At 43.3% G+C, this 25,405-nt stretch overlaps 1 protein-coding gene across 1 annotated transcript in view; it reads left to right on the plus strand.

The window, feature by feature from the left end:
* RGS6 (regulator of G-protein signaling 6) overlaps positions 1-23,526 on the plus strand; it is a 32,835-nt gene extending 9,309 nt beyond the window's left edge. Inside the window, exons 4-13 of the mRNA XM_010291828.1 lie at positions 1,160-1,266; positions 3,565-3,616; positions 6,382-6,446; positions 9,426-9,502; positions 12,483-12,564; positions 13,060-13,134; positions 14,447-14,545; positions 15,636-15,697; positions 20,100-20,210; positions 23,397-23,526. Coding sequence (XP_010290130.1) covers positions 1,160-1,266; positions 3,565-3,616; positions 6,382-6,446; positions 9,426-9,502; positions 12,483-12,564; positions 13,060-13,134; positions 14,447-14,545; positions 15,636-15,697; positions 20,100-20,210; positions 23,397-23,526 — 860 coding nt within the window. The remainder of the gene's footprint in view (positions 1-1,159; positions 1,267-3,564; positions 3,617-6,381; positions 6,447-9,425; positions 9,503-12,482; positions 12,565-13,059; positions 13,135-14,446; positions 14,546-15,635; positions 15,698-20,099; positions 20,211-23,396) is intronic.
* The last annotated feature ends 1,879 nt before the right edge of the window (positions 23,527-25,405 follow it).

A 25,405-nucleotide genomic window follows, 5' to 3' on the forward strand; every position in this document is an offset into this window, starting at 1 on the left:
TTAAGTCTAGTGCCTTACACTGCAACACACAGAAAGCACTTTGTAGGAATCTTAGCCTGTTTGTGAAATTGTTGCTACCTAAGAAAACCTGATTGATTTCAAGATTGTTCACAGACCTAGAAAAGAAGTTGGTGGATGTGTGTGGTTTAACAGGCAAAGGCAGTGACAGGTTTTCATGATGTGGAGAAAGGTAGCTGTGACTGACAGGACATACCAGCCAAGGATGACACAGACACCATCACAGGATCAGGTGGTGGCTGCTAATTTATCACAGCAGATAGATAAATGGATAATCAGCCATAAACAGTGATCGGTGTATGGGCCTACTCCAAATAGATCATTCTTCAGAGAAACCAAAATGGTTTGGCACAGTTAAGAACTACTGGGGAAAGAGGAAGAAAAGATCTGCAGGTCCAGAAGTTTCTTTTCCTTTTCTGGAAAGGGAAAAAATCCAGCATGTCACCTCCCAGTCTGTTTGTGCTGCCTGCTGTCACCATGTAAAAGCAGAGATAGAGGCAGTGTTGTCTCACCCAGGGCATCCCTACATGCACATCCCTTCTCATGAGTCCATTCAAGTCCCAGATCTGAATTTCAGCTGCAGACAGTAGCTTTATGATCTGCCTGGGGGTGCATGAGCAGCTGATGTGTATTTTGCAACTCTGAGAGAGTTGGTGCAGCTTTTGACAGCTGACATTGGGTGAAAATCTGTGCAGATGTACCCCTGCAGTGGTTGGGATACGTGTTCCCCTTCACCTCAGCACCGTCTCCTCTAACAAATGGCAATGCTACACTGTCAGGATTTGTCTTTATGAATAAACATGCTGCTAATGACCTGGTGTTGCAGGTGTTTATCGGATTTGATAGAGGCAAGTTGGGGTTCACTGACGGAAAAGGCTTCTTGTCAGCTGTCACCTGTGGCGGATAATGTGCTTTGAATTGAATTTCAGACTCTAAAGCTGAACTGGCACGTGACATTTTGTAAACATAAAACCAGCAGATTAAACATTTGAGCAGTGTTTCGTCTGTATTGTAAGTCTGATTTCTGCTCTCATGCCTTGCACCGTTTGGTTGGAAGGCATAAGGATGCAGTGTGGATACAGAGAGGAGCGTGCAGCGTGCGTCTTCCTGACACATCCCTGCTGTTTTCTCGCTTTCACAGGGGAAGCAATACACTTGGGAAGTCTTATCGCTGCACAGGGTTATGTCTTTCCAATCTCAGACCACGTCCTTACCCTGAAAGATGATGGGACGTTCTATCGTTTTCAGGTTGGTAAGCCCTCCTCTGCCTTCCTCTGTCCCTGCAATACTACTGCTGAAATCACCTACTCTTTATCCCTAAATGCCTGTTAGGTCTATGAACCCAGGGGTTGAGACTATCTTGGTAGAGGCCCTAGGAGGTTATGAAGTCCCTTCAGAAAGATCTGCTTTAGAATCCCAAATTACTCTTTTCTACTTTCTGACACACAGTTTTCACACAGATGAACTGATATGTCCTGTGATTGCTTTTGATACGTGATTTCAATGCTGTTGTACTCAGAGTTGAACTAAACGAGGAGAAAGAAAATGACTTTCAGGTTCTAACCCTGGCACAGAATTGAGTAGCCGCCCTCCTGCGCAAAATGGATCAGGGCAAACTTTGGAGTTGGACATTCAAGCTCTGGCACAGCAGAAAATTCAAGTTTTTATCCTCTCTTGGTTACAGATTGGTGTGGGAGGGGGCAAGCTTCAGGCTTTGGCTCTTCTACAGAGGATGTGTAACGTTGGCAGTCACCTAAGCTGGGATATTTCTATCCCTCAGTGTCCCTGTGCCTCCAGATGTGTTGAATTTTTAAAGCATCCTGCGCTCGAGTTCCACACCCTTTCCAAAAACTGCTGCTGTCAACCTCCTAGATAACTGAGGGCTTGTGCTGCAACAACTCCTTTTGGGCAGATTGTATAACTTTAAAAGAAGCAATAAGTTCAAACCTGGAGTCCTACTGCCTAATCCTGCTGGTTGAATTTGTGTTTTTCTGTTACATGATCCCACCCTTATCTCTCCTGTGATCTCTCTTCTGTTCACCCTCCTGTTCCTCCTTTACATTTGTTTCCTCTTACTTAGTTTTTATTTGAAAAGCCTGTTCTCCTCTTTGCATCTGATGTTGCTGCTGCTCATGCTTGCTGTCCTGCTGCTAATGTGGTTCTGTGTTATCACATGAGACCAACGGCACGGTGAACAAAGCAGCCCAGGAGATCACAGACCTCCCCTTATCTCACCTCACCTTCTGGTTGCCTCGCATCATTCAGGCTAAGGTTTTTCATGACAGTTCCCTTGCTTTTCTGAAAGTCCTGCTCCTCCTGTCATGCCAGACTTGACAGAAGCAGGGGTAATACTGATTGCCCATGTAGTTGTGTTTCTCTCTATTTTAAAAGAAGGACACTCTAAGAAGTTGTCCTGTGCAGGTCTCAGGAGCCAGATTTCAAAAGCAGAGTATCATTTAATTTCTTTTCCTTATTTTAAGCCTGTGTAAACTACATCATCAAATTGTCTTGACTGCTTATTGACTTTACTTTTCTTTCCCTTATCTTTTTCTATAACTTTTGTTTATTCTTTGCCTGTTGTCATTTCCTGCAACAGTTTGCCCCAGATGTTTTCTACAAAAATAACATGATAGAATAATTTTCCTTCTTCATTACTCTCTTCTTGCCAGTTTCTACCTCAACATCAGTCCCTCCTTTAACAGTAGCTTATCATCTTGTGAAGTTCGTAAGATATATATGAGTGAGGAGCACTGAGCCCTGTATTGTTTGATCCCTCCATGTTTCCTCACTGTACTGTGGTGCGAGGAATAGACTTTGTCTGTGTAATGTCCTATGCCCATTTGTGGCATTACATCAGTAATGCAAAACAGTGTTCTGTAATTTGTGTGATCACAGGGACATTATTTTTGATTCATGTTAAAACTGAAATACAGCCACATGTAGTAATATCTTGTAATTAATTGTAGCAACTGCAATATGCAGAGCTGGATAGAAAACAAAAGCAGTAAGCTTAGTAGGACTTCTGCTTTCTGAACTACTCTAATCAGCTGAGTTTTGACTTCTGCCATCTGTTATATTTAAAAACTAAATTGTTTGCAGGCTGCCAACCAGACTGGTAGCTGCTCCAAAAGAAGTAAGTGGTATAGCATATATAAAAGGCCATGAGGTTTCTCATGGTCCTAAAAAAAAAAAAAAAAAAAAAAGATTCAGGGTGCCTGTGAATTCCTGGGGAAAGAGGAGGTTCTGGGGATATAGGGTAAGAGGTCCACATTCAGATGAGATGACACCAGTGTCTAAAATGTCATCGGGATACTGGACATCTTCCTCAAGAGATGCTTGTATTACAGCATCTGTTTACCTGCAGTGAGGAATGTTAAAGGCAACACCATCCTGGAAAAGCTTCCTCACTTTGCTGAGACCCGTAGTGGCAGTGTTTCCCCTGAGGGCATAGACTTTGTGATTCTTCTTTTTGTACTTGTAATGTTTTTCTGCGTCTGAATTGTTTTTCGTCTCTTAAATTACAAAAATGCATGTGTTGTTTCTTAGGCACCATACTTTTGGCCTTCAAACTGCTGGGAACCAGAAAACACAGATTATGGTGAGAGTATAATTATTTCATTGTAGAAAGTTAGTACAGAAAGTTTGTGATGGAAAAAATTGTCCTTAAAATAATTACTGCTGGACGTCTAAACCCTTCATCAGCAGAGTTTCTTGTCAGACTGCAGCATGAAAGGCAGATTTGTGCCCATCTCAAATACATGAAGTGAAATCCCAGGGTGTCTCAAGCCCATGGAGCTGTAGCTGTCGAGTTCCAGTGGGGCCAGGGTTTTACCTACCATCACCTTCATTCTCCCACAGCTCTGTTCGTTTGGGCAGGATTTATGGCAAGCAGAATACCGCTCCTTGGGAATCTTAAGTAATACCAATATTGCTTTTGTGGGAGAACATACTCTAATCTGTAGCTGAATCTGATATGTTGATCAATAAAAAGTTACCTCATCTGGGCACTCATCTGGCTGATCAATAAGCCAGTATATAACTAATGGCAACCATAGTTAAAGTGCTCTGATATATGACCTCAGACTTATTTTTCCCATTTTTTTTAAGATTACCAGCTGTTAGCTGGGAAAAAAGAGAAGACTGAGCATGGTTTATGAGCTAATAAACTGCAACATGGTGCGTTAAACATATGAGTGCCTGCAGACAGTGATAATACGTAAAGAAAATATGTCAGTGTTGTTATCTTTAGCTGTCTGCATGCAATGTTGCTGTCTCTTCCAGAATTGCACTCCTTTCACAGTTAAATGATAAAAATCAGTTGTTGCATCCTGGTGTGTCATTGGAAGAGGAAGTGAATCCATGCATGTGCTCAAGAAACAGGAGCTTCTGGAAGTGCTTCTTTTGAAATATCTCATAATCAAAGAACAGTTTAGAACGCCTCCCTGAATAATCAGGGGTTTTTTTCTTTCTTTCCCGGGCAGTAATTACTCATCATTATGGATTCTGGAAATCAGTTGCTGGGGTGGAGAAGTAGTCTGCAATGGTGTCTGTCATGTGATAGTTCATTTGAAGTCCTCATCTGCAGGGAAGCTAGCACAGACTTACGTGTTTATCCCAGTGCAGGAACTGCTTAGGAGAAAACATGATGCTGTTCATTATATACAAAATAATTTCCACATTTTACAGTCACCATATATAACTGTATGAACTGTGCCAAATATGTATTCTGTAAATATCAGAATAACAATCTGAAGAGGGAAGTTCTGTTTTTTTCTATAGTATCTGATAAATAGCTGGTTTCACAGTCAGATTATTGTGCTGCAAGGGCATGGAGTGGAACACTACACCTCAAAGTAAAGCCCTATATGAGCTGACCCACAGCTGGACAAGCTGCGACTGCATTAGCTCTGAGCCCTGTGGTGACAGATTTTTCATCTGGCCCAGAAATCTCTAACATATGCTTATAATCAGTCTTTGCATAGCAGAGGTCTGTACAGATGGAGTCTTCCCAGGAATTAATCCCCAACTAGCAGTAGACCCAAATAAAACTGAAATCCCAGCAGCTCTTCATACTTTTATTATTTTTATGGATCCACTCACAGGACAGGAACTAACTTGCTAATGGCAGGTCACTGCCTAGCGTGAAGAAATACTGTGAGATGACTGACTCTCACTTTATTTGCTGTCGTAAATGGCTTACAGATGAAACTACTCTTGAGATGTATAAATATAAATATACATGAACTGATCAGCTCTGGTTACCATGCATAATATTGGCTCATTATATGAAGGCTAGAATTACAGGAATAGCATAGAATAGAATTACATGGGTAGCACGTAGCACACACAAAAAAAATTTTTTTACATAGATTTTTAAATAGAAGAATAGGTTTCCAATGGAAAACATCTATGAAGGTGTCAAAAGATTGTATTTATCGGGAAACCAAAACCCAATGGTTTTCAAAGAGAAGCTGAAATTTTGTCCAAAAGATTTATTGCAGTTTTATGTAGATGATGCTTCACCTTCTGCCCCGCTCCAGTTTGTTATGTTGTTGGACAGTAAGTACCTGCAGCATGAGAAAGGGCAAACCAGGAGGAAGCTGGTTTAATAAAATTCACACCTAGATCCATCCCAAAATGAGAGCACTGGGTAGTTCTTATGTCATTCAGACCTGACTGTGTACCCAGGGTGTGCTGGGGACCTTTTGTTTCAGCCTGTGATGGAAATGGGGTGAGCTAGCAGTCCAGCTGAGGCTTTCCCAGAAGGCAGCCTGGGACTGGTTTGGTGTCGTGCACTGGGCTCATGGTGACCCCCAGAATACCAAACCACATCAGTTTCTACAGTGTCTGCCTGTTGGTGAAACGGGAGAAGGCTTTTCTTAACCATTTGAAATGTGTAGAGTAAGTGGATGAAGCATATGAAAAAATGCTTAGATCAAACCTTTAAGATCTGGCCCATATTTCTGTTTTCATTTCAATATCGTGATTTATTTATTTTTTTAAACAAAAGGGGAAAAGAAGTGCAGGGCTGCTTACTGTGGCAGAGGTATTCCCAAAGTGCTAAGGGCAACAGGTTGCTAATGCTAAATCTTTTACCAGCCCCAGAAGCAATTGTGCCTTCCTCAGACATCTTGTTAGGTCCTGGCATCTACTCTCAGCACTTTTAAATGAGATGTCCCAGATGTTTAAGGCCTCTGAGATTACTAGTGGGTAATGTCAGTTGGGTATTATTCAGCCGTCTCATTCCTTGCCTCATGTTGCTTTCTGATGAGAACAAACAGTGCGTGGACCACTTTTTTTCTTTTTAAGACCTAGTACTAATAATCTGTCTGTAATTGTTTTCCATTCTGTTTCTCCCTTCAGCCATCTATCTTTGCAAACGGACCATGCAGAACAAAGCTAGGCTGGAGCTGGCGGATTATGAAGCCGTAGGTACACTGCTGCTAGCGGGGAGAGCTGGGGGTGCGGGGAGAGCTTTGCTTGCCAGTTGAATGCTGCCATTTTGTGCTTTGGGGACAGCCTTTACTCTGTCTTTTTTTCAGTTGTCAGAATTGTGTGGAGGTTGATCTGGAGACAACATCAGGAACGTGACCGGGGAACATCCCTGGCTTTGCAACAACTCAAATCAGAGCATCTGCCAGCCCTCAAAGACTGGGGAAATTACACAGAAGTTTACACTGGTTTCCTCTTTCCAGTTAATAGTTCCTAGTTTGTATAGCAGATATTAACACACAAAAATAATGGCTTTCAGTTGCGTTATTGGGCAATTAAATTGCTGATGACCCATCTAATTGCAGACCTTAAAAGGAAAGTTTTCAGATATCAGACTTGGACTGTTTTCAATATGCCATATCAAAACTATTACTTAGGCTTATGCAGGGTGTGTTTGCTGTTATGAAATGGTTATCCAGAAAAATATCCTCAACCTTAGTTTCATACTGTGCAGGGTTTGGGTGGAGAGGAGTGGGAAGACGGAGGCAGGAGGAGCAGGGCTGGTGTGAGTTTGTTGGAATGCCAGCAGCGTAACAATCGGACAAGCTGAACTTTTCTTTCTATCACAGTGACTCTTTTTTTTCGTTTACCAGCTCAACAGTGTAACTGCTGAATTTCAAATGTGGAGTTTCTCATTGGAGGGTTAGCTTTCAAAGCTGGTTCTAGTGGACTTCTGTGTTCATGCTTATTACAATGAAAACATTTATATTGCATATATTTTAGTGTGGGGTTTTTTTCCCCAAGAATGGACTTTTTCCTTCTTCCTTACCTTCTACGTTTTGGGACTGTTGTGCACATGTATATATATACACATGCCATTTGGTCCTTTCAGTGAGGAGCATGCAAAGATTGCCACTTTTCTAGTCCACCCTGGAAATGCACCCAGAGTTCCCAAGAGTTCTAACCTTGAAATACAGGCATAAAGGAAGGAATATAATATTCTGCATGCACTTACACATCCTTTTGCTGAGTTTTCTCTTCTGCATATTGTTGATTTCATTATTAAAACCATTAAAATTGCTCACAGCTAACCAATTAACTGTAAGCACTCTAAAGATCTATCATAAAGCAACAAAAGGCTGTTCAGCAGTGCACACACTCCCACACACATGCAGCAAGGCTGTGGCTAAGTACTTTTGCACATCGTTGTCTACTGAGAGTAGCAATGCTCCAGTGATGGCAAATAATTAGATCTTGGCAGCCTCTCATTTTTCTTGTGAATATTGCATTGCACAATTAAAGATTGCCTCTGCATTCAAACTTTGCTCTCTTAATTAGAGACAATCAGATAAGAATGGCACCGACTCTTCCTAGTCATTATGGGAGCTGAAGCAGATCCAGCAGTGGAGACGTAAGCTGAGCACAAGGGAGAGAAACAGCCTTACAGGAGTGGGAAGGAGCCCTGTATATTTAGTACACATTTTTGGAGATGTAGTATGAGAATGCTTCTCCGCAGGCATCAGCACTGACCTGGAGTTTCCAAAGAGAATCTCCACAAAGCGTCTCAGGGGACATCTTCTCATTTTTAGGTTCTGCTTGCAGCATTCATAGACAACCCCCACTCCCCCATTTATACTGGTAGAGCAGGGGTCTTGATGATATGATTAAGCTTGAATAATTGCATTCAATTTTGTTTATAATTGGCCAAACATAAGCACAATTCAAATATTGCTTCAATTGGTGATGTTTCATTGGCTTCAGCATATTTACCCCAGAGGGCACATGTGAGCATAATTTAAAATAAAATAAAATAAAAAGAAACCCACAAAAAAATTGTTTTTGCAGATAATTACAAGTAGTTCTTCCTTGTAGCCACAGTTAAGGAAATCATCACAGTTTAGCACAGCTGTAAATCATTTGCTTAACTGTTTTCTTCCGTGTATATAGACTGAAACTGTTACATGGAGAGTTTTTACCACGGCCAAGCTTTATGCCTTTGGTTATATGAGATTTTAAAGTAAATAATAGGAAGATTTCTTTTAGCATTGAAATGCATGCACTTAAGCACTTTCTTGAAATAAAGGGAATAGGTATTTAAAAAACAGCAGTAGAACTAATAGTGTTCCTTTCAAGGAAAATTTACAGCAGTTGGACCCGATGTAATGGAGAAGAGCATCAGGTTAATGGTCTCATAGGCCTCCTTGTCAGGGTGGGGGTGGATATGTGGCTTTGGGGTGCCATTTGAGCCTGAAATTCTGGCCACGTCCGGAGTTTGACCTTGAGCTGTGATGAAGTCACATCCACCTCCAAATATTCAGCCGCCGCCGCACTCTGTAACGGGTCTGGGCCAGGGCTCTTGCTTCAGACGCGGAGCAAGGCTGCATCCGGGCCCAGCCGTTGCAGTTGGCCATGATCGCTCTTGGGCCAAACAAGCTGTTTCCTCGCCTGAGCACCCTGGCAATCCCCAGCCTTCAGCGCGGAGCAGCTGCGTAACGCGCTCGGCGGTGGCCGGGACGGAGCAAGGCAGGGGATGCTCAGGCTTTGCTCCTTAGCGAGAGCCTGAGGAGAAGAGAGCAGTGTGGGGAGGAAGGGACGGCGGGGATGAGAGAGAAACGCGCACGTGGCAGCCATCTGCTATCGGAAATGAAAGTCGTCAGCTTCGCAAAGCTTCTCAGCGTTACCTTTTGGGAACAAGTGCATCATTATTTTCGTAGTAGAGCTCGGTCTGTCTTCATCACACTCCATTACTTCTCCCTGACAGGGCCCTCTTGGCTGCAGCCCGAAAGGATGTGTTACAACCTTCCTTTGCCTGCAAGATAGTTCACCTGAAACCAACACTGACTTACGTGTCTTGAGCTTTCCAGCTTAAAAAAAAAAAAAGGAATAAAATAAACACACACCATGCTAACTGTGCTTTTAAGCCGTCGTTATAATTACAGGGATTAATTGTTCTTACTATTTTCATCTTTTGTCAGGAAAACTTAGCAAGACTTCAGAGAGCATTTGCAAGGAAGTGGGAATTCATCTTCATGCAAGCTGAGGCCCAAGTGAAGTGAGTAATCCTGGAGCACTAAACTGCACCAGTTTTTAGAGCTGTACAGGGAAGGGGATTCTGTACAGATAAACTTTCTCTGACAAAGTCTTTACTGCAGCTAAGCTCAGAAGGTATTGGTGAATTTTAATCACTGGCAGACTAGAAACAATAGAAAGCCAATTCTGAAAGTTTGTGCCAGAATCTGAAAGATGGGTTTAATTATCTGCACATGGAAAAGTTGGTCGGGAGCTCCTGAGCCTGGATTCACCATGGGAGCTTGGGCGATTCACTTGCCCACTCTGCTGCTACTTTTGTGTAGTATTTCTGTTTTATACAAATGGAAAGAACAGAACTGTGTCATCTGTCTGTGTTACTCTATGCCTGTAAAGTATTTCTGAGTTTAAAAATACTGCCACTTCAAAGTGATTATAAGGGTGGTATTACAGCAGACTGGATTTGGTTTTCTCATTTATACCAATCCCCAGCTGACTTCATTGTACCTCTCCTCTCTGCAGTCTGACTTGTGCTACTAAATTAGTGTGGAGAATTGAGTACCACTTACATGAAACTTAACTCAGATTTAGTATTTGGGTTTTTCCTATCCTCTGCTCATAATTGAAATCTACATTTCTTTTCTCGTCTTCCCTTGTGAAAACAGTTTGAAGCCTCTCAACGTTTTGAGCATGTTTTCATATTGCTGCAAAATGGGTATGGTCCAGGGTTTGTAGACTAGTGTCTACAAACTAGCGCCTATAACCCTCCATGTCCATTTTGTGCATGCAGTTGTCACCTATAAAATGGAAAGGCTGGTGAAGATGGTGAATGGGAACACCAGTACTGACACTCTGTAGCCCTAGAAGGAATTTGCACTTTCAGCATTAGATGTTAAAAAGTTAAGGAACATCATTTTTTGAGGGTGTGGCTGAAGTATATTTCTCTATCTCTGATTAACTCTTTGGAATTTTGATTAATTATTTGCTTAATAACATTGTAATTATGCACTATTTAAGTACATGGTAATTATCTTTTAATTTACAAGGTAATTAAGGGATTTTTTCCGACCAGAACACCGGTGTTCTCTTTGGAAGAGAAAATTAGAAGTTAGGATAGCAACTGTACTTTCAGTTACTTAAAGGTTTGTTGCCAAGATGAAAAAAAAAACAACCCTAAGTCAAAACAAAATTCTGCATTCTGTCCAGAGCATACAATTATTACCTAAGAAAGAAATGTAAATATTAGATGCTTGATGTGATCACTGTTGCTTTTTCATCTTTTCTCCATTCTGTTTTCTTTGAAACATAAGCATGGACTGGCGACTGTCAACTTTTCCTGCTGGCTAGTTTCAGCTTCTTGGTTCCCAGTTCATGTCATGGTTCAGTCTTCAGGCTTCCAATAAGGCAGGGCTAGAATTCACAGTGTAATTCACAGCCCTGAACTAACTAAGAAGTTAAACAAACCAAAAATACCTGAAAATGTTCCTCCTGATTATCAAGTTCTGCTCTGCCTTCCACATCTTCGTGTGCACACAGGATTTCCATTGCTGTACCTGCATTGCTCAAAAACGGCAACCACAGAGCATCTGATTATGTTGTGTCTTCATAGTTTAAAATGTGAAATACTGAGTTATCAGTAAGTTTGGGGACATGAACCAAGAACCTTGGTTCAGCACAAGGCACCTGTGAAGACGATTCATGGAGCCTCCAAAGAGTTCCTCCAGATTGTGTGTGGTGTGAGGTTGGCCAAAGACTTCACCTTCTCCTTTGGCCAAGCACGAAAGGCTTGCTCAGACAAAGAAGTTTTGGGCTGGGTGTCTGCATTTGCTCCCCAGCACAGTACAGCAGCTGCTGTCTGGTGGCTGCTCTGTCTTTGTGCGGGGACGGAGCTGGTGCAGAGCTGGTTTCTCGTCTTGCAGGGAGGATATTCAGAGAGTGATACCGAACCGTGGAGGACTCAGGCTTGTTGTGGGGAGGGGCATTCAGAAACTTCAGTTTCGGTCCCCCGTTTCCAAATCCCTTTTCTAGCACAGACTTAGGCAAGAATCACTGCCCCTCCAACAGAAAAACCCGAGAGGGGAGAACCTGATGGTCAGAAATCCCAGCTGGTGTGGTTTTTTTCCTCACTGCTTTGATTCTTCCAGGAGGCAGCAGTGCAGAAGCCCAGCACAGAGATGCGGTCAGCTTTTCAGTCCTGCTCTGCAGGCAAAGGCGATTGCTCCTTCCCTGTGCCTCGCCCAGTGTCACCGCAGGTAGATCTTGCAAGCCAGTGGTGACTTTGCTGTGCTCATGTGTAGAGCTGAGCACAGGAGTGAGGAACTGCTTAATGCTGCCGAGAGAGAGGGGAACGGTTGAACAACCTCTGGTCGCCTTTGGTGTGTTGTGCTTTCAGCAGGTCCGTTCACTGCCTGCATCAGGGATGAAATTACTGAGTTACAGTTGTGCTGGCCCAGTTGCGTGTCTCCTGGGTGCGTTTTTTAAGCCCTAAGGGGGGTGGCCCCAAGCGCTGCCGGTGCTGTCCTGGGACCGCTGCCCCTTCACGATCTGTGGTGACGCCAGTGGTGCCGCTGGGGCACCGGGGCGTAACGGAGCCTCCTGACGTGGACCTCTGTCCAGCACCAGCTGAGAACTTCACCTGGAGTAAAGAGGTCCCAGTGGGTCTCCTGACAGAGCCAAAGCCAAACATGAACTTCCCCAGCCTGCCAAATCAGGGTCTGGGAACAGGGTATCGGGAAAGGTTGTTTTCCTCTGCAGGTGAAAAAACACACGTTAAAGTAAATTTTCCACCTTAATAGGAAAATCTCTTTTGACACATATTGGAGTAAACATCAGTGATACTTTGTTCATGGCACATGGCGTTGCAAGCAGGAGTGTGACATTGCTGTACAGAAAAGTGTATTTCTGAATTTTTTTTATAATGGGGTTAAAAACCCCAGTTAGGAACTGGAACAAAGAAGAAAGCATTACTTGTACATCGCCTTATATGTTCATGCTTTTGGTTTCAGAATCGACAGAAAAAAGGATAAAACAGAAAGAAAAATCTTGGACAGCCAGGAAAGAGCATTCTGGGATGTGCACAGGCCTGTGGTAAAGCTCTTTTTGAATGATGAGACTTTCCAGGTTTTGACAGGAACCGTTTAATACCAGTAAACACTGTGCCATGTATAGCATGAAGTCATTGACTTTAAAGTGAGCACGAGGGTTTTCCTCGCAGTTCAAAATGCACCGAGTGTCTACAAGATTATTTTAGACATTCTAGGCTTGTGCATGCATGTAACTATTGATTTGGAAATAGATGATAAATGCGAAGTTTTGAAGATTATTTATTGTGCGTATGAAAGAAAAGCAGCTTACCCAGTTTGGCTCAGCCTTCCTAGAAAAAGCTTCCCTCTTAGCTGAGATATTTCCTTTCGGTGCCAAAGTTATAAGCAAATGGATTGGATGCTGAGATGCCAACTTTGGGTATATGCAACCTCTTGTTTAGCAAGGATAATTTATGAGACACAAACTTCAGGAAAGAATTTTGGACAAGTATTTTAGAAAGGTAAACAGAGGAGTAATACGAATACCATCTCTTTTCAGCCAGGCTGTGTGAACACCACAGAAATGGACATTAGAAAGTGTCGTCGTATGAAAAACCCACAGAAGGTGAAGAAGGTCAGTTTGAGTTTCTGGGTTTGGTTTTGAGGGGTTTTTTTGTTTTGCTTTTAATGCAAATCACGCTTGACACCTGCAGGATATCAGACTTATCCAATAGGAACCAAAAAAAGCGTTTTGCAAATATCACTTCCATTTTGTTCTAATTGGTGAATTTACTACTGCTGTTTTACCAGCAAAGCAGTACAGACTGGATGATGGGTAAAGCTAGAAGGTCATTAAGGAGCTCTGTGTCCGAGATATCTGCTGGCTCTGCACTCCCATAAAATTAAAAGCAATTGGCAGAGGTACCCATTTTGAGAAATTATTTGAGCACAGATTTTTCAGAGCTGTTTACCCACCTTAGTTATTTCAAAGGCTGGATCATTAACAACTTGGGTGTCTTTGACTTGCAGCAAGTTTTAGCTCTTCCGTGTATATAGAATCATAGAATCATTTAGGTTGGAAAAAAACCCTTAAGATTATTGAGTCCAACCATGAACCTAACACTGCCAAGTCCACTAGTAAACCGTGTCCCTAAGCACCATATCTACGCATCTTTTAAATACCACCAGGGATGGTGACTCAACAGTTTCCCTGGGCAGCCTGTTCCAATGCTTGGTAACCCTTTCAGTGAAGCATTTTTTCCTAATAGCCAATCTAAACCTCCCCTGGCACAACTTGAGGCCATTTGCTCTCATCCTATCACTAGTTACCTGTTTTGCAGGTGACAGCAGACGCCTGAACTTTCACTGGTAGTTAAATTCCAGCAGCGCTATTCACATGTCTCTTACAAATGTTAAATAAAAAGCAAAAGCACAAGATGAAGGGGTAACTGATACTACTTTCAGTGCAGGTCTCTGTCCTGAAAGTGAATGACTACAAGTCAATCTGCAGCATTTTAAGGAGGTTCACGTGAACTTGACCGTTGACCCCTGGTTAAGCTCTTTCTTCAATGTGTAGTTTTACTGCAAGGAATTAAACTGAGTGAAAGAAAATGGCATAGGATTAGGTTCCAGTCTCTTCTTTCTCCACTTGGTTCACCACAATGACCACTCCCAGTGACACACACAGCCTTCAGAGCTACCAAAGAATATCAGCTGCATTCTACCATTTAAAATAAACTCTTTTCTTAAAGTGCCTGTAGAGCATCTGCAAGCACGGTCCGATCTGTACATTTTGCTCCAGGCGGAATGATTATTGGCCTGTGTGGATATAAACAGTAGGAAATTGCTGGCTTGTTACCTTACTGCTTTGCATACTGCACTTTTCCTCATGGCGTAACAGACAAAAGTGCTGTAATCTCTTCTGCTTGTTTATTGGTTCCTCACAGTCGGTATATGGGGTTACAGAGGAGTCTCAGCCCCAAAGCCCTGTACACGTGCCCTCCCAACCTGTACGCAAAACCACGAAAGAGGATTTCCGGAAACAGGTAAGTAAGTAGATATCTATATGACAACTCTTTTGAGAACTATTATCTGAAAAAAAAAAAAAAAAGCATATAAAGTTATTGAGATATCAGCAAAACCAATTGTACGCTTTACGTATCCTTGATGCTCACATACTTTATGTAAAGTAGTAAGTATTTAAAGATAGATAGATAGATAGATAGATAGATAGATAGATAGATAGATTCATTAAGTAGTGCAGTTGTATGATACTATGTATTATGGATAATACTGACCTTTGAATCTACTGTTATTCTGCCTGTGGACCAGTAGACAGATTAATTTCCAGTCCACTGAGGATGTCTGAAAAGTGGGCAGTGACAAAGGCTAGGGAAGAAGCCAGCATGCTGGGGACAGGTGGTGAGGAAAGGCATAAGTTGGTGCATGACTGTTAGACTGTACGGTCAGAGCTTTTATGGAACTAGGAAAAAGTCATTTGCACAGTCACTCCAAGGAATGGCCAGCCAATTCGCACATCAGGGAGCTCCCCCTCAAAATTACTTTCCTGCAACAAGCAGCACTCGCTGAAGTACAGGCAGGAATTGCTAGGTCAGCATTTTAGTAAAAGCAGCTTTGAACATGTTTCTTAGGTAGCCAGCTTTGGGGTGGTCTTCTGAACTAAACCTGAACACTAAATTCCTAAGCTTTTTCCATCATAGGCAACATAGGCTGCAGAGTACTGCGAAGAACTAGTTCACAGCAGAGTGCAAATGTGCTGTAAAACCATTATTGGTCTTGTGATGCCAGTCAGTTAGAGAAATGGAAAAGAGGAGTGTGGTGTAAAAGGGGGATCACATTGCACCCTGAGTAGTCTAGGAACCTCGGCCCCGAATATGTGTCTTTCTTACCTTTAATTATGTCTCCTGAAGCTTCCTCTGGGTCTTTGCCACGGGAAATGGAGACTCCTGTTGGAAGCAGTTAATACGCTTCTTCTAATACCTAGGGAAGGGTCCCATTTCCTTCTGAGTTACTTTCAAGCTGTTTGGAAGAAGAAATCAATAGCGTGTTGGGATACGATCAATGCATGCTGTAGAGCTCCTGGATTGTTAATGTCCTTGTCACCTCTCTCCTCAGATAACTTTTCTGAACATGCAGATAGAGAGACATTGTTTAAAGATGTCCAAAGTAGCAGAAAGGTGAGTTTCCCCGTTTGCATGATTTCCCATTCTTTCCCATCTCCAGTTTGCCATTTCCAGAAACAGAGAGCAGGCAGGAACGCACAAAGGCTGGTCCCCCTTCTGTACGTCAGTCCTTCCCCCTCCTTGACTGGCCACGCTGCCTGTCTGCTGACCACTGACGCTTCTGCACTCGCTCTCCTGCCGCTGACCAAAAGTAGGTGAAAAATGAGGAGGATGACGTACTGTAAAAGCAAAAAAAATATCACTCACAAAACAAAAAACCCTTGCAGTACTTTTGTTTCCCACCTCTTTGCAACCCTCGAGTTTATTTACAGAAAAGTCATTCCTGTTTCAATTTGAACATACCTATTTTTTTCTTTTGTGGCTGAACTCTCAGTGCTCATCCCTCGCTAGTCTGGCACAGCTCTGGGGAACGAGCTGCGTTGGCATCTTGTTGCACATGGTGTTCATGTCCATGTTCATACTGGGGTTGTAGGGCCAGTTTCTGCTTCCACTTATAAATATGAAACCCTGTGGGAAGTACTGGGGGCCTGGACCACACAAGGCAGTGTTTTAAGACGTAGATTTCTCCCAGGGGCAAATCAAGGCACAATTTGACTTGCAGAATATTTCCGGTAGGAAAGTATGAACAGGTAAAGAACAAGCTCAAATTCAGTTGAGAATGACAGCTCCTTCACTTTGATACTTGTAAGTTATGCACATTTGCAGGGGAATCGCTTAGACAGATGTAGGGATCACCATGGTTTTTGGTAACATCAGTTTTAGGGCAAAACTGCGTTCAACATGAGGGACACGATAAGATGCCTTGTAGAGAAATAATAGAGGATTTTTTTTTTAAGCAAATTAGAAAAAGATTACCATATGCAATGTGCTTTTCAGTGCTTGCACCTGTAATTAGCACATGTGTACTAAACTAGGCAAATTAAATGGTGCGAGCACCAACGTCTAAGTTCCTATTGGCTCATGAAGTTTAACAATTAAAATGAAAATTTATCCAACTAAAAAGAAAACATTCTGAGGCTCCCTGAAATCCTGCATACACTATATTGTACAACTGAAATTAGCGCATTCATATTTATGTTTTGGGTTTTCTGGTTCTTTTTTATTAAGAAGATACATTTGTGCTTTACCAAAAAAATATCATTTTGTACTGAATTAACTTACAATGACCTTAATATACTGAGACAGTAATAATTTCCAGGCTGGTAATTTACAAGCAAGCAGATCTGTTTTGCTTGAATTTTTTTCTGGGTACGTATTTATTCAATAAGATGCGCTTAGTAAAACTCTTTCACTTGTGAACATCAAATCCTGTCCACGTAACACACCTGTTGTTCAAGTTCATAAGGAGCTACTGACATTATAAATGTAACATTGTCAATGCCAAAAAGAATATATTATTTTTCAGTAAAACTGGACAGAAAAATTTCCTAATTTGAAAGGGCTTTGGGCTTTTTTTTTTTTTTTATTGGTCCCAAATTGGGTAAGAAAAGGTTGCTATCAAAACCTGTGCAAATTGATAACCAGGAGAAAAGTAAATAAAATGAGAACAATTAAAAAGTTATTTTCCCCTATAAAGACTGAAGATCACGGTTGCGATATTTACAGCTTGTGAAGGAGCGTTCAGTTATGTCGTGACTTTGGGTGGCAGCGTTGCCGGAGGGTGCCAGGGCTTGGTGCGGAGCGTGCTGGGAAGCGCAGCCTGGATGTGGAGGGTCACGGAGCCAGCGGGAGGGACGTAGAGGGGCTTGGCAGGGGTGGGGATGGGTGAGGAGGAATGAATGTGGGTGACGCGAGTTGAATGACTGCCTGAAATAAAAACCTGCGCAGCCCGAAAGCCTGATGTAAAACACTGAACACGCACGCCGGCAACAAAGCTGCTGCTTAAAGGGGTGCTGTTACTCGCACGTCATATCTCGGGCTGGGCCCCACTTTTGGGACTAGTTGCAGTGACAGCGTGGCAGGGCGGGGGGCTGGAGACGACTTCTTGGCACGCTCCTTCCAACAGCCAAGCCTGACAGCGGCAGCACGTTGGTACAGTGCAGCGCGAAGGCGCTTTCAGGCCGGACAAGGGAAAAGTCACAGGGAGGAGACAAGGCAGGGCGTGGGGGGAAGCAAGCTGCTGTCTAATCTGTAATAGCAATAGTGATGGTTTAATAGTGATAGACCGACCGCATACGTTTTCCATGAGTGCATGCTATTCTGTGGGATAGCCCTTGTCCAGCAGGAGAGGAATAGAAGGGCTCTCAAAAGATTATCCCCGGCTCCCACGAAATAAATGCCACTACTAAAGATTTTCTTCCCTCTTCTCCCTGTTCCCCTGCCTGGAGTAGATCTGCACCAACTGTGGGAGCAGGCATCCCTCAGCTGCTCCAGGCACCCTGGGAAACAGTTTTCTCTTCCTTTCTTCCACATCCTTTCTCCCCACTTGGGACCTGCACACTGGCAGGTTTAGGATTTGGCAATGAGATTTGAGAACTAATGAGCAAAACTACCAATATATCCTACCTACTCTTTTCCGTGACCGCATCGTGCGGTGTTGGTGCAATCCCAGTGCATGTGGCATCACAGAAATGGACGGAGAAAACTTGAGCATCTTCCTGCCAGGAGCAATCTCGGCACTCTAGATGAAAACATGTCACAAATCTGTGTTATCCTCTCAGCTTCCCAAAGTTTTTGTGAAGGCTCAGCAGGGACCCCACATTGCAAGACAATCGGGCTGTCAAGGCAAGATCTGCACCCTTTGGTGAACTCTTCCCGCCATCTCTTCTAGCCGAGTTGCATTGCATCCACCTGGAAGGCCAGACATCCAGGTTTGCCTTTTGACAGAAATGCTTCCCTTTAGGAGTCCCCTGCCTGTAGCCTCTTTTAGGCAATGAGGCAATGATTCCGCTGCCATCATAAAACTGAATCAGCAAAATGTGTTTAGCAAGTCCCCTTTGTTTCATTTATTTTAGTTTTTTCCCCTTTTGTTTTTGCTTGTACTTGTACTCGCACCTCTGATGCCGCCTTATTATTTTATTAGGAGCAATTCAAGTTTCACAGCAGATATCTCCTGATTGATCCTTTTTGTTGTTTTGGGGTTTTTTTTTAACCAACCCTGCCTCTCATTCATGTCTCAGGGATTACTGCTGCTCTCTAAAATTGGACGCTGCTCCCGCCTCCAACCCTTGACCCACAGCAGTCATGAAATGTAATTAATGAAATGAGATGAGACAGCCCTGAGTGCCCTGAGGGGCAATGGGAACCTGCTGTGGTTACAAAAGTGTATGATTTAAATGCCTCATGATAAGAGCTAGGACAAACAAAAAGAAATAATTACTGTAGAGCAAGTCAGGAAAACTTTCTGCCTTTTGTGACCCTTTGTTTCACAGGGTCTTTTCATTCTCCTGTCTTTTTGAGGTGTGGAAGACCAGAGGTAAAGTTTAGCACGGACAATCACAGTGCCAGTAGATTAGTTGTTCAGTATGATGAGACTCAATTAACTTAGTTAATTACTTGGCAGACCTAGGCAAAAAAAAATTTAAAAGTGCCTTAGAGCATTCCCAATACAGACTAGGACAAATTTCTTTTGATTTATTTCATATATGCTGTCTTTCTTTTGTAAAAATGCACCCCTAGCCCCAACCCCCATGGAATTTCTGAATCACTCAGACAAGCAGACAGTCCTTTTCCCAGGAAGCTCTTTGAATCTCATTCTAGTGAGAATTAGAGGCTATATGTCTTATGTGACTCGTCACGAAGCAAGCCAGTATAAAGGCCAGGTGTTTTTCCAACATGCAGATCATTTACTACATTCTAAGTTAATTATTATAAACTACTGTTGAAGTATTTTACAATAGTGTTATTAGACTAAATGGTACACCAATGTAACAAAAAAATTATCTATAGCCTGAAGCTTTGACGCTCAGGACTGTGATCCTCTGTAGATTTAGGCATATTCTTAGCTATAGTACATGACCCTATTAGATGAGTTACTCACAATGCATAAAGTGGGTGCAAAAGTCTGCAAAAACCAAAAAGGCAAGAGGCAACAGCAGTGTGCAACAAATGAAGAGGGCACACGCTTCATAGTCGTCCCATGGCTCTCGGCGGGAAGTCCTGCCCTAGCGACCACGTCGTTGCCTCATGGGGCTTTGTGTGAGCATCTCGACAGAGATGAGCTTGAGGAAGATGCTGCAGTGGGCTGGTGGGTGTTTGCAGAGGAATCCTCGCGTGCACCATCTCTGGGAAAAGGGACTCCTGTGGTTGCTGGGAAACTGACTGATCCCTACAAAAATAAAAAGCAGCCCACCAGAAAAAAAAAAAATAAATAAAAAAGAAAAGCTATATCTGTCTGACATGTGACAGAGTGTTCAGACCCTGATTCTTTTTTTTCTTTTTTTTTAATATCTGTCAGTTTAATAGCCTACACAGAGCAGTATGTGGAATATGACCCCTTTATAACTCCTGCTGAGCCTTCCAATCCCTGGATAAGTGATGATGCAGCATTGTGGGACATTGAAATGAGGTAAGAATTGGTAGTTTTAAGTAGTGTTAGAGTTGTCTTGCCGTTTTGTTTGTATGCTCTTCCCACTGCCCTGGAAGTGGATAGGAAGCTGGATGTCTGTAACTTTACAGGATACAAGCTAAAGTTTAAACAGGAGCTTATGCTTTATCACTTCTGTGAATTATTCAGCCCTTCCACTTCCATATGACTTGATGTGTGGTTCTCTGTAAGTCAGGTAACAGAGTTTCTTATGCCTGTCACGGACATGCATGGACTCGGGTCTAAGAGTCCACAGATACAGGATACTGCTCAGAGATACTTGTTCCAGCACATCTCCTTTGACCTTTGAGAGCCTGCTCTTTGGTCCTCCCCCAGCTGCAGTGCTCCAGCTCTACTCCTGTCCTGGGATCTCATGAAAGATGCTGCTGGCAGAATAAGAGGGGTTGTAGGGCAGTGGCCGTTCCCACGGTGCAGAGGTGGATTTGGCACAGGAGCCAGAGGAGTGTAGCTCACACATAAGGTGTGAGACTTGGCAGGTCAGAATGATAGTAGATTGACAAAGTGAGTTTGGGCCTCTTAGTGAACAAGCTGGCTTGTCTCTGTTACGGTGTCTAATAGATGAAAAGGAGGAGGAATGACTGTAGGACCTTCAATGCCTTGCACCTCAGAAGAGTTTCTCCAAAAAAACAAGCACAGCACTGCAGTTCAGATCACCTTTTGTGATCACCATGTGATGCTGGTGCAAGGGAAGTCTGGCCAGTGTCTACAGCTCTTGCCGTCACAGGCTATCTACAGCCGTCGTAGTGGGGCTAGAATTGCCCTGCCTGCTTATATGCCTAGCAGCTATCGCAGCAGGTTTGAATGGAATCACCATGCCTCGTACCACCTTCACTACTCACTCGCATCCTGTGGACAGCTACTGCAAATGCTCAGCAGCTTCTCCTGGTGTTTAGCTGCTGCTGTCTGGCACCAAATCTGAAATGGGGGTTCACTTTAGCAAATCTTTGAAAGGAGAATGCCAAATCTAATCCTGTCTGTTCTTGAATAATAATGTAAGCTTTAAGACGCTGCTAGCCTAAGAAAGCCAATTCATAGTGAATCAGTGTTCCAGGAAAAGGGCAAGTTATTTCCCTGTTTAAAACCCACATGGTCTGGGACGTGAAAGATTTTTTCACCTGCTCTCTGGTACTCACAGAAATCTGTTAGTTCCCTCACCTCTGCCGCTCTTCACATAATTTCAGTATTTTGGATTTCCTTTTTAGTTGGTTTCTCTTGTTTTCTCCATCCTCCTTAGCAAGGCTAGAATCAGATGCAGCCCCTGCAAAATACTTCTCTGGAGGAATCCTCACCCACAAGGTAATCCAGGCATCCGTTACTTCTGCATCTGTTGAGGTAGCTGCAAATCACAGAAAAGATGTCTGTGTCCCTGAAGAATACAGTTAACCTGATGTCACGGCCTTTGTAGGAATTTAGAATAAATACTTGGCTTCTGCTGTGATTTCAGAGTTAAGGAAGGTGATTCTCTTGCAGATGAAAAAGAGGAAGTTGTATTGTTGGGAGATGGAAGAACAAAAGCTCTGTATTTCCATTTTATACTCTATTGTGAGAGAACTCACTGCATCTGCATCTAGTTGCAACTTGCATGAATAATTAAATGATCCCCGAGAGCCGCGGTAGCCCCTGTGTTGCCTGCAAAGCTGTTTCCTCAGTCAGGAGAGCAGAGCCCTCGCTCAGGAAAACAAAGAGCCTCTCGGTCCTAATGGTAAGGCCAGCTGCTGAGTATGGACAGCTCTGTGTCACTTCATCCTCCGTGGCACTCAGGACGCGGGAAACGCCACGGAAAGCCTTCAATTTTAGACAGCGCTTTGGCCTTTTTGTTTGTGCTAGGACATTGTGCGGTGGCAAGAAGAGCAGCTACAGATCTGTGGATGCAGCAGGAAATTCCCCAAGCTTCGCACGTGCATGGCTCTGCACAAACGTGGCTCTCACGTCTCCGTGTCAGGGCTGACTCGCTTAGCCTGGCATCCGCGCCCTGGTCCGCAGCGCCGCTGGCTCCTGCGTGAGCACGGGAGGAGCCGTCCCGAGTGCTCTGCACTTTGAGTGAGGACATGCCCGTCAATTTCACTTAGTCTTTACACCAAGAGGAAATCAAAGCGGGCATTTTATTTACCCCTTTGGCTTATTTGTCTTCAGCACAGATCGCCACTGTCCCCTAAGGCTTTGGGATTAGGAATCGCTGTGGACATGACGAGACATGTCGTTTAATAGATATGTACTGTTAACAGTGGCTCTGCTGTCACAAACGTGAGCAGCTGAGCTGTATTTTAATGGTTGTCTCATAGTATGACGCCATCACACCAGAAGCTTTCAAACACTTTGAGCCCCGATTACGCTCTGATGCGGACTGTCTCGTAGGATCCTCATTGTGATTCCCAGGCACTGCCTCTCCCCATAGGCATCTTTGCAACATGTCTGGCAATTCAAACAACAGCTTATGTAAGTGGGATGGTATTAAGAAATAATTTAGGAGAAAGGTTGTTAGTGATTTTGGGTGCTTCTTCATCTCAGTGTCCCAGCTGAGACACAAAATAAGAGTCTGATTATCATGGAGGGGAGGAGGGAGATGCTTTTTAGTCTTCCAAGACTTAGACATCCAAAAATCAGAGGCACTTAAAAATGAAAGACCACAGGCCAGTAATAATTTTTAGAAATCTTGTCTGCCCTGCTTCTTAGTGAAACTGCTTTTTTAATGCAAATGTGGAACTGAAAATCCGAAGCCAGTTCCAAGTGACCAGCCAGCACTGTGTGGGACACAAGGAGATGCTCTGGAGCTCACCAGTGGCCCAGACAACAATGCTGGCAAATGCCTGCCTTGACATATAAGAAATTCCTTCTTTGAGGAGATATACAAGAAGTGTGTAATGAATAATCATTCAAGTATGGTATGCTGTCCTTTACAAGAAACCTACCAGAAATTCCTTTGAAAATCATATCATTCACTGTCTCTCTCATTTTGCTTTTTGCTCCAGATAGTACAGTTGCTTTAATGATGACCCTGGTCTTCATAGCTTCTTTTTGTATGTTATTTGCTAACTTGTATTTCTGCAAAATCTTGAGGAAAAAAACATGTAGAAACAGCAGCAGCTGCTCCTGACAGCAGGCAGAAATGCACATTCCATCTGTTTTTTCCCTTCTCTCTCCAAACAGCAAAGAACCTAGTCAGCAGCGTGTAAAAAGATGGGGTTTCTCCATGGATGAGGTGCTGAAGGACCCAGTAGGACGAGACCAGTTCCTTCGTTTCCTGGAATCAGAATTCAGCTCAGAAAACCTCAGGTGAAACCTTTTTTGACTTGAGCAAAATGAATGGGGCTAATCCTACTCTCTTGCATAGGTGAAATGCAATGCTTGGTCTGTCTTGAACTGCTAAACACACCCATTTGAATAAAGTCAAGAATAGCAGGATTTGGCCCATAGCACTGCTATGGATGCCTATACTAGAACGACATCAATAATCGCACAACAGTGTTTAGCACAGCCAGTGTTGTCAAGTATCATAGGCAAAGTCTTGCAAAATCGTAATAATGAGATGAGGCATGACCTACACCTATTAAGCCCCTTAACAATATATAGGATTTACATGTATATTTGTGGCAAGGGTCATCTGAGGCAAATATAATATGGTAATAGAATCATAGAATCATTTAGGTTGGAAAAGACCCTTAAGGTCATAGAGTCCAACTGTGATCATGTGGCTAAAATCTATTGCAGTACTGGTACTCACCAAATCAGGTTTGCAACACCTACATTTAATTCTGGCACCTCCTAACCATTTGAGAGCTTGACTCTCACCTTAATAGCACTATCTTTGTGTGTGGATTCTGAGTACCTGGCTTATCACAGTGTGAAGACAAGAAAACTTCTATTATGAAACATTATGTAGACACCCACGTGATCTACGTCAGATTTAGAGTCTATAAATCCGTTGTGTACAATTCTGCTACTACAACTACAGCAGGAATAGGCAGCAGTAATAAGTTGGCATTTTTTAGTGAACCAACACTAGATGAAGACAAAACCTTTGCTAGAAGATCCAGCCTCTCCAGCCTTGTCCGTTACACTGTTCTAAACCTAATCTCTGGCCTTAGCCCATTGCTCTAAGAAACGATCCCATTGCAGAATTGATGAAAAGACATTGGAAGTGCCAATGGCATGCTTCATTCTGCTGAAGAATGGTCCTTCAAAGAGTATGCCTATCTCTTCAGCCCTTCCAGCTGCAAAACTGGGTGCTCAACTCACAGCTAACCAGCACCTTAGGATGCATTAGTCATGACTACATAATCCAGAACTAATGTATTAATCCATTTTCCCATATTGATAGCAGGTAACTTCTCACACTGACAGAAAAAGAGAGGTCTAGCTAGATAACCCCCGGTAGACCCTAAGCTAAACCCACAGCCTACATAGCAAAGGTCTGAGTCCCCTGCTTGTCCTAGCTTTCATCAGGATATAGCCACAGGTTTTACCACCGTTGTCTTGAATCTTAACTTCAATTTCAACCCTAACCCTGAAGTTCATCTTGGGGAAAAGCAGCTCTCTTGCTGTGGAGAGTGTGAGGTCCGTGGAAGAGCTAGTTTGGTGTTGTATCCTACAGATATAACCAAATGACAACAGGTCCCGTAACAACAGAAGCAAATATACTACAGTGAGCTCTGAGAAATTGGGGTTCCCAAGATTATGCCTGAAACAGGGCTGGGGCAAACATTGGGGTTAGTGTTCAGGATTGCAGCCATTTAAACGCTAGCTTCGTTGCTTCGTGCTGCAAGGTCCAAAGAAAATGGGAGAGGACTCATGCCAGCCAGAAAGGCAGCCTCAACAGGTAGAGGTTGATAGTCGGTGGGTGAGGCTATGGTTCAGACTCTCGCCCGCAGTGGCAAACAGCCAGATTTACTGCTACATTCAGCCATTTGTGGAAGCAGGAAGACGGTGGTTAGCAGTAGGGCGGGCGACTTGTGGTTGGCAGCAGGGCAGGTTGGCAGCACAGCCACCGGCCAGTGCTGAAGGCAAGTGTTTGAGTCGGTGTCAGGGTGCTAGCCTGTGCTCTTGTACTCTTGTGTGCGGGATCCTTAACCTTGCTCCGTAGCGAGGTCAGAGGCACTTCACGCATGTCTGCAATGATCTTCACCTCCTCCTTCCCCTGGTGAGTCCTGGAGGCACAG

Source organism: Phaethon lepturus, unplaced genomic scaffold, assembly GCF_000687285.1.
Source record: "Phaethon lepturus isolate BGI_N335 unplaced genomic scaffold, ASM68728v1 scaffold23377, whole genome shotgun sequence".
Lineage (NCBI taxonomy): Eukaryota > Metazoa > Chordata > Aves > Phaethontiformes > Phaethontidae > Phaethon > Phaethon lepturus.